Source organism: Gopherus flavomarginatus, chromosome 12 (genome assembly GCF_025201925.1).
Source record: "Gopherus flavomarginatus isolate rGopFla2 chromosome 12, rGopFla2.mat.asm, whole genome shotgun sequence".
NCBI lineage: Eukaryota > Metazoa > Chordata > Testudines > Testudinidae > Gopherus > Gopherus flavomarginatus.
In genome coordinates, this window is record NC_066628.1 from 4136098 (window position 1) to 4145566 (window position 9469).

General features: G+C 54.2%; 1 protein-coding gene across 1 annotated transcript; it reads left to right on the top strand.

Annotated features, from left to right (window-relative positions):
- Window positions 1-229: 229 nt before the first annotated feature.
- LOC127032357 (C-type lectin domain family 2 member D-like) lies at window positions 230-7656 on the top strand. The gene is made up of 5 exons (XM_050919570.1): window positions 230-626; window positions 2192-2299; window positions 5664-5845; window positions 6598-6701; window positions 7119-7656. The coding sequence occupies exons 1-5, from the start codon at window positions 533-535 to the stop codon at window positions 7291-7293; spliced, it is 663 nt and encodes a 220-aa protein (XP_050775527.1). The 5' UTR covers window positions 230-532; the 3' UTR covers window positions 7294-7656.
- Window positions 7657-9469: the final 1813 nt, after the last annotated feature.

The window sequence follows — 9469 nt, forward strand, 5'->3', positions numbered from 1 at the left end:
CGTGCGCGCTCTATGCAAATGAGCCGCCTGCCCCGCCCCCCGGTGTTCGGATCTTTAAACCCCCGGGGCGGGGCATCGCGGGTCGCTCCGGCGCTGGCCGGGCGCTGCCCCCTGCGGGTCTCTGCGCGCCCCTGTTCCCGGGGGGCTCCGCCCTGCTCCGTGGGTGTCTGTCACACGTGGGTAGAGCCCGGCGGGTGGGTTGTGTAGCAGATCGGGTCTCTGAAGCCCTGGGGAGTGGAGGGGTCGATGGGGGTTAAGGGGTTTAATCATCATGGCACCGCCTCTGGCAGGGGGTTGGGCTGCTGGGCAGGGAACGAGAAACCACAAATCGCCCCTGACCCTGACCTGCCCTGCTGGGTCCGTCTCGGCTTCCAGATCGGCTGGAGAGTCGGAGCAAGGAGGGGGACCAGGGCCAGGACCCCCGCCCGGCTCGGCTTTGCTGCTGCTGGATCGGACCCAGTCAGACCGAGAGGAGCCGATCCCAGCCCAGCGCCTGCAGCAGCATCTGTAGCCTGAGTGTCGCTGAGAGACAATGTGGCCAGCAACTGGAGCTGCTGGGAGCAAAGTGTCGCAGCAGGAGTTGGGTGTTGAGGGCAATGGATACCTGGAGACTGTCAGGGAGCCAGGTAATGGGACATCCCTGCCTGGGAACAGGCTGGAGGAGACCCTGAGGCTGCCCCACATGGGGCCATGTTCTCAGTGGCAACAGCCAGTGCCCAGCAACCCCCTGTCCCTGGGCGGCAGGGACTGGATCTCCCCCAGGGGCTCTCAGGGCACCGATCCCTGGCTCACAGCTGCTGTCTGGCACACACAGCGGTGGCCGTGGGGCTGTGCAGGGGTCTTTTGGGCTGGGTGTGTCAGACCCCCTGTGACAGCCCTGGCCCATCTCTGCCTGGTTCCTTCTCCCCCTTCTGCTGTGTATGGCCAGTGTGAGACCCCAGTGTGCGGGAACAGTCACGCTCGGCAGTGTGGACCCAACCAGCGCTCAGCACGGGGCACAGCATGGGGATGGGGGGGGCAGCTTGAGGTTTTGCCATCAGAACATGCGGGTCCTTGTCTCTGTGCCCCTGAGCTCACCAGGCCCCGTGACAGCCTGTCATAAACAGATAGCTAAGGGTTAATGTCTCTTTCACCTGAAGCACCTGACCAGAGGACCAATCAGGAAACCGGATTTTTTCAACTCTGGGTGGAGGGAAGTTTGTGTCTGGGTCTTTGTTGTCTGTCTGCCTGCTTTCTCTGAGCTTTGGAGAAGTAGTTTCTGCTTTCTAATCTTCTGTTTCTAAGTGTAAGGACAAAGAGATCAGATAGTAAGTTATATGGTTTCTTTTCTTTGGTATTTGCATGAATATAAGTGCTGGAGTGCTTGGATTTGTATTCTTTTTGAATAAGGCTGTTTATTCAATATTCTTTTAAGCAATTGACCCTGTATTTTGTCACCTTAATACAGAGAGACCATTTGTATGTATTTTTTCTTTCTTTTTTATATAAAGCTTTCTTTTAAGACCTGTTGGAGTTTTCTTTTCTGGGAAATTTCAGGGAAATTGAGTCTGTACTCACCAGGGAATTGGTGGGAGGAAGAAATCAGGGGAAGATCTGTGTGTGTTGGATTTGCTAGCCTGATTTTGCATTCCCTCTGGGTGAAGAGGAAAGTGCTTTTGTTTCCAGGACTGGGAATGGAGAGGGGGAGTCACTCTGTTTGGATTCACAGAGCTTGTGTCTGTGTATCTCTCCAGGAGCACCTGGGGGGGGGAGGGAAAAAGGATTATTTCCCTTTGTTGTGAGACTCAAGGGATTTGGGTCTTGGGGTCCCCAAGGAAGGTTTTTCAGGGGGACCAGAGTGCCCCAAAACACTCTAATATTTTGGGTGGTGGCAGCAAGTACCAGGTCCAAGCTGGTAACTAAGCTTGGAGGTTTTCATGTTAACCCCCATATTTTGGACGCTAAGGTCCAAATCTGGGACTAAGGTTTGACACAGCCTGGCTGGGGGTACCCGGGGGGGGGGCACTGGGCTGAGGGGAAGGAGGGACTGTTCTGCCAACCCCAGCCTGCCTGAGGCTCAGGGCTCCTCTCCAAGAGCGTCTGACGGAAGGAGCCATCAACAGAACTGGGCATGTTCTAGGGCAGCTCCAGCCCTTGTGCTGTCACTGAGACGTGTCTTCGCAGCCCTGCCTGACGGGTCTTTGTGTTTCAGAACCTCATCGTAATGGCAAGAAATGTAACTACAAGAAAGCTACAGTTGTGCTCACAGTTGTGTCCGTAGTTCTCTTCATCGCTGTTGTTCTCAGCTCTCCCCTGGCAGGTGAGTTCTCAGCCCTCCCTGCCCCTCTCTGCACATCCCATTCCCCCTGGAGCCACCACAGTCACAGTCTCTCCTCCTGACCTGTCTGGCTTCTGCCTCTGGGACAGAGGGTTCCTGGGGGATGTTCCTCCACAATCCTCCTCCCTCCCAGACCCCTGCACCTGGGCGCTCTCTGTGTCGGACGATCTGACTGACATTAGCTCGCCCCAGGCCAGCTCTGAGCCCTTGGGGCCCAAGTCACTATTGCCGGGCCCCAGGTACAGTCATTGGTACCCCCATGCACAATGGGAGTGATTGACAGGAGAAGGTGCAGGGCAGCAATGAGCTAGGCCTTCTGCCTGCAGCATGTCGCCTAGAGGTACCAGCCTGGCTTCCTGCATCCCCGGGTCATGCCCAGGGCCGGGCTGGCAGATGCTGGCGTGTCACTGAAATGAGCTGTAGAACACAGCACAGACACCTCCATTAACGCCGTGTGAAACCCACCAGTTAGTGACCTTGGCAGTGCAGGGTCCCGTAGCGCTATTGACTTCCCCACCTGCACAGACAGCGAAGGCTAGCGCAGAGGGTGGCTGTTCATAGTGAGCGTGAACCCAACTGTACTTGCCAATAGTGTGGAGCGAGGGGGGCTGTGAGACTGTCAGGGGTGAGATTTATCTGTTGCCTTGGGATCTGATCACTGGGCCCCAGGAGGGTTTAGCAGTGGGCAGAGGAGGGTGAATGCAGGTCTGTCTGCATTAGGAATCCTTTGTGCTGATGTAATGACATTGATACAGTGCAAACTGCTACTGTAGAAAGGCTGCAGAGGTGCAGAAAGGGGCTTGCCCTGGTGCTGGGCACTGCAGTAAGTTACCACAGCAGGACACACTGCTCCAGCACATCTGTGTAATGTGCAGCTGCATCCCCATCCTTACACTGGTGCTAGCCGCCCTGCTGCAGGTGGGCTGTGAGTCCCAGCTCCCTGCTGGACTGGCCGGCTATTGCAATGGGCAGCGTTGGCTCACACAGCGTAAGGTGGGAGCTATCAGCTTGGGGTTCCACACCTGTGGGTCAGGAAGCCCCCAGAACACTGTGTGGTCAGATGGTGGAGATGGCACCAGTCAAGGGCTCTTAGAGCTGAAAGGGTCCTTGCTGTGCCCTGTCTATCCTAGCCAATAATGGAAGGGGCCCACGGGCCTGACAGCTTTTCTCTTGAGGGCCTGTATATTCCCATATCCAGCTCTCTACAGGATGTGAAATTGTGCCCCACCCAGCTGCAGATGCTCCCTGAAATGACACATGACACACAGAGCAGCAGCTTATATCGTGACTGCCCTGCTCCGTTCTTGTGTGAGCATTAGTGCGCACAGCACACCGCACCGTGATAACTCCAGGGAAATACATGCCTGGCACATGCCCTGCTCATTCTCTGCCTCAGCTGCTAATGTTCTCCCAAATGTTGGTGTGTCCCAGCCGCAGGGGACAGCTAAGGCTGAGAGCAAGTAGCCGTGACGGGGTGGGGAGGGGAGGCGGTGAGAGGGGGGAATCCCTAACTGACATGGTGTTTGGAACAGCTTAGCAACTCTTCCCCATAGTGACCCTGATAACCCTGCCTCAGGTTATTCACCTACTGCTCTGACCTTGCCAATAGCTTTGTGGTGTGAGTTATAGGTGACTCCCACTGCTGCTGCCCTCTCTGGCATTGAAAGGGTTACACTGCAGTGAGAGCTTCTAGTACTCCTGAGAATTCTGTGCCAAAAATAAGAATTCTGCACACATTTTAAAATTCACATTTATCGACAAATAAAATTTGCAGGAGGTCTGGACATAAACTCAGTAGTGGGGATGCACCTGACCCTGTCACAAGGCAAGGGCTGGGCCTGCCCCTGGGGCCCTGCCCTTCTGCCCCTGGTGTGGGTGAGCAGGCTCAGCCCAGCAGGATCCAAGTGTGGAGGAGCTTGGTGTGGGGTGTTTGTGTTCTGTGTGGGACAATCTGGGTGCAGGTGGCTTGGTGGGGGTTCCAGGATGCAAGATTTGTTGGGGTGTGGATTAGGATTCAGGGGGCTTATTGAGGCTCCGGGTGGAGGGGTGATCTGGGTATGAGGTGGGTCTGAATGTACAGGGGTTGGGTGGACAGGGGAGCTGCTCCCTTAACAGTGATCCACTCCCTGCCACAGCTGAGGAGCAATGGGGGCAGGAAGTGGGGTGAGGGTGGAGCATCCTGCAGCCGGAGAGGTTTCTGGGGGTGGGTCTGACCCAGCCCTGGCCACTCCTTGCAGGGGAAGAGAAAGTTCCATCCTCCCTAGCCCACCTGGGGATTAGCAGCTGAACCTGCTATAGAGCAGGAGCCACTGGTCAGGGCATCTCCAGCCCTGCCCTCCCCAGTGATTTCTCTCTCCATTGGCTGCTCCAGGCGCCTGAAACAATGCACCTGCTCTGCTGGGGGGGGGCATGTGACCACTTTGACAGGAAGGCAAAGGGAAGCCGCAAAAGTCATTTTTCTGCAAGGAAGCAAAGAAATCTGCAGGGGACATAAATTCTGCACATGCGCAGTGTTGCAGAATTCCCCTAGGGTTACTCTAGTGAGTTTCCTTCCAGCTGCTGTATTTGGAAGGAGAAATATCTCTACAGAAGAAGTACATTAAGTTGCAACTGGCCAGTCAGTGTCACAGCTGGAGTTCTGGTTCCACCTTGTGGCCATTTCATGTTCCTGACTGAAAGTTACTTCACTTCCCTCTCAGTTGTTCACCTGCCTTTTATTGCTCTGTTGATCGTGTGGATGTTGCTCTTGTGCTTGGGATGAAATGCTGTGAGCTGTTAGTCCTCCCAGTCTGGGAGTGTCACAGGAATCCTTCCTGCCAGGTAAATGTATCACAAGAAGCATCTCCATTGCCCTGTGTTGGATGGGCCCGGGCAGCGGGCATTCAGTCTCCTGAAGGCAAGGGTGTTTGTTCCCATCTTCATCATCTCAACCTGCCGCTCTGGGGAAGCACAAAGCAGGGGAATGGGGACAGTGGCCCAGGCTAGCAGAACTCCTCAGGGTAACAGTCCTGGCAAATCCTGCTGAACTCAACTTCTTATCCAGTGGCACTCTTCTGCCCAGCCCCTGCTCTAACACTGAGCTTGGGCCTGGTCCTCTGTGCTTTAAATCAGGAGCTGTTTGTCAGCTGCATCCCTAATGAACATGAACCCAAGACAGTGACCCAGTGAAACCGGGCTTAGATAATCACTTTCTGGGGCTGGATTCCCAGTGTCCTCCTGGCTCCCGAGCAACCTCCCAGCAGCTGCTAGGAGTCAGGGGAGTCTCAGAGCCTGGGATGTTGGGGCTCATTTCTTCCCACAGATGGGCAGGTCCCCTCTTACACTACGTGTTACTGTCTCATTTCAGTGTTATCTGGGTGTTCTTCAACTGATCTGGGCCCCTCTTGCCCCATGTGCTCAGACGGCTCGATCGGGTATCGAGGGAAATGCTATTATTTCTCCGAGGCCAAAGGGAACTGGACTAACAGCCAGAAACACTGCTCCTCCCTCGGCACCTCCCTGGCTGTGATTGACACCTGGCAGGACCTGGTGAGAGAAACACTCATTGTTTTGGCCTGGCCTTGGCACAGCGGCTGGTGCTGCAGTAGGATGTGGGCTCTGCCCCTGCAGGGCAAGGAGCAGCCCTGAGCCCTCTTGTGCTGGGAGGCCAGAGCGAATGGATTTCCAGCTGTTGAATGCCAGGGCTCCTCTAGTGTCAGTGTGTGACCATGGGGATTGCCCACTCTCAGCCCTCTCAGTAGGAGACTGTCCCTCTCTAGGGCTGGGCTGGCTCAGGTATCTACTGACCTGTTGGGCTGGAGGGGGACTGAGATCCCCGCTTGACTTGCAGAGCCAGAGCTCCTGGGTAGGCAAAGGGCAGCTGGATGGTGTGGGTGAGGGGGCGGCTTTTCTCATCTCTGGCCTCTCCCAGCATCTCCTATTCAGATCTGCTGGGCTCTTTCCTTCCCCTTCCCCTGCAATGGTGAGGGGAGCTCAGCTGCTCTGTAAGAGGCTGCTTTCACACAGAACCTGGCCTTGCATGGGGGCTGGAGGCAGCTTAGACCCAGCAGCACCCAAGAGCTGGCCCAGCCCAGGGGAAATTGGGGTGAGGGGGAGCTGGGTTTGAGGTGGGAGCGTTAATACTTAATTACCCAGTGCTGTGTAAGGGGATGACAAAGATTCCCCAGCCAGTCCCTGGAAACACTCAGAGCCCTTCTTTGTGCACCTGGGATTCCCTGCCCAGAGCCTGTGGGAGCAGCAGGGTTGGGCTCTGACACTACCTCTCCCTTTGCTGTCTTTAGGATTTCATGCTGCGCTATAAAGGCAAATTTGACCACTGGATCGGCCTCCGGAGGGACCTGGGGCAGTCCTGGAAATGGGCCAATGGCGCCGAATTCAACAACCTGTGAGTCTCTTTGACCCAGCTCTTCTGTGCAGTGTTACTGCCACTCCTTATGCTGATACTCACCTGGAATCTCCCTCGGGGCAGACTGAGTGGGTTGGGCCTGCAGGGGCCCGTCCAAACTCAACCGGGGGTGTGGGGGGAGCAGGAACTGGGGTTAAAATATCCCCCAGCATAAATGCTCCATGGAGGCCAGTTGATCTTAGAACCTCTCCTGACCCTGCTGCCCCACTGCCCCCTTTCTAGCTGCCCCTTGTGTTGGGGGTTTGGGGATGGGGCCTGTCGCTGATGCAGGAGGGGGAATCATGAGGGGCTATGAGTGCAGCAGGTCCCTGCACTGTGCGAGTGTCTCCTCGTCTGAGACTGATGGGAAACGCCCAACTACTGCCTGACACCAGCTCCCTGGCTTCTGTCTTGCAGGTTTCTGATAACAGCAGATGGTGACTGTGCATATCTGACTGAGAATAGTGTCAGCAGCTTGCGGTGCACCAGTGAGAGGTACTGGATCTGCACCAAACCTGATCCGTTTACAAAGGCGAAGGGGGCTGATAACAAGGGTATTGTGGAAATTAGCCCTGGAAAAACCTTGCTGTGATCTCTGACCATCACAGCTGACACATTCCGGAATGACAAGGATTGCTCTGAGCACCAAGACAGTTATCGATGTAACATTTTCAAATATTTGCTGGAGGTGCAGCTAGGGGCCCAGCTACTGCTCCTAAATTGTTTGCAGGGGGCCGCCCGAGCAGTGGCTGGTGCGGCTGGCCCTGGAGCTGCTCAGGTGGCCCTGGGGTCAGCTGCACCAGGCCACTGCAGAGTCACGGAAAGTCACAATCTGTGACTTCCATGACCTCTGTGAAGGACTCGCAGTCTTACTCATGGGACACCTAGTGCCTGGTATGTAGGAGTAAGGAGGGGAGAGAGCTCTGTTCACTCCCTTCCTGGAGCCCAGTGGGTTAGAGGGCAGGGAGGTGGGAGGTGTGACGCACAGACCAGGTACCAGCTCATGCCAAAGTTCCCATGTCTCAATGGGACACTGAGAAATACCCAGCTGGGGTCAGGCGGGCTCACCTGTGTGTTAAAATAGGTATTAACGTTATAAGAATGTGCTTAGCCTTTATCGAATGCTTGTGAGCTGCTGCAGCATTAATTCACTTCTGACAGTCGTATCCCACATTGTAAGGCGATATTGGAGCGTTTATACTGGGAGCCTCTGTGACTGTAACTCACCAGAGAGGAGAGGGGCATTAAGCAGTGTCAAGTGCTGATCTCCAGCAACTCAGCACCGGGGAAAGGGTGGAATACAAACCCCAAACAAGAAATAACTATCTCTATGCTACTTGGACTCCCTGTTTAAATATGGATAGTACCGTAGTGAATGAAACAATGGTTTCATGCTACCATGGCTCTTTTGGGTAATGTCGGTTGCTAATTTGGCTTCTGAATCATTGAGCATCACTGCTGTAGATGTTTCTCTTACCTTGTGAAACTTAAGATTCTAGTTTAGTTGTGTGTGTATATATGTAAATAAATCCTCTCCTTTTTGATACATTGTCCTATAATAAACTTGATACAAACATTGTCTGTGGTCTGATGTCTAAGATGTAATTGACCTGGGTAAGTGCTTTTTGAATGGGGAGTAACCTGAATATTGCAGTGATTCTGGCTGTAAGGAACTAGCTGTCACAAAGGCAGGCTCACGTGAGTGGCGAAACAGATGGGAGTACACAAGGGGACTCCATGGTCAGTCTGTTACAGTGCCTGAGTTTATACTAGATCAGTGGTTCTCAAACTTTTTTTTTGCTGATCACTTGAAAATTGCTGAGAGTCTCGGTGGGCCACTTAATGATCTTTCCAAATATTGTTTGTACCATTAGCTAATTATTGTAAAGCGCTTTGGATACAAGCACTATATTAAAATACCCTTAATAATTAACATATTTTGTTCTACAAATAAAAGTACACAACTCATATTTTAATATCACTAGTCTTAACCTTTCTAATGTGATGGATGTGCCCTCTGTCCCCTGCCATGGCAGCCCCTGAACTGGGGCTGGGAAGGTGTGTGTGTGTGTGTGGAGGGGCGGATATCTCTCCCCTGCCACAGCAGCTCCCAAGCTGGGGCTGGGAAGTAGGCGCGCTCTCTCTCTCCCTGGCAGCTGTAGCCCTGGAACTGGGGAAAGTTGCCTCTTTCTCTGGCTACTGCAGCCTTGCACATCCCAAATTCTCCACCCCCACCCCCGCTTCTCAACCCACTGTACCCTCACACCTACTCCATATTCCCTTCCCCCCCGGCCACCACCTCACCTTACATGTGCATCTTCTCCAAGGTCCAGACACCTAATTAGTGGAGCCACACCTGCATGGCTCTACTAATTAGGTGGCCGATCCTTCATTTTCTTGTGTGCAGCCACCCAGGCGTGCACCTTAGAGGGAACTATCTGCGGACCACCTGAATGGAGCTCATGGACCACTGGTGATCTGTGGACCACAGTTTGAGAACCTCTGCACTAGATTGTTAGTTGGTGAAATCTGAGTCTAGAACTCTCAGCCAGTTTGGGTTTGTGTCCTGGTTCCCAGCAGTCTGCCCTGAGGTTGGCACGCACCCTCTTAACACACTGCAGACAGCTATATAGCAGGGCCTTGGCTTAAGTTCCCTCCTTATGGGACAGAGTAGCTGAGACAGCCCAGACGGGGTTGGGGGCAAGGTGTATATGACCCAGGGACCCCTTGGTGCCAACTGGCAGAGGGTGCAGAGGGTTTACAGGGAT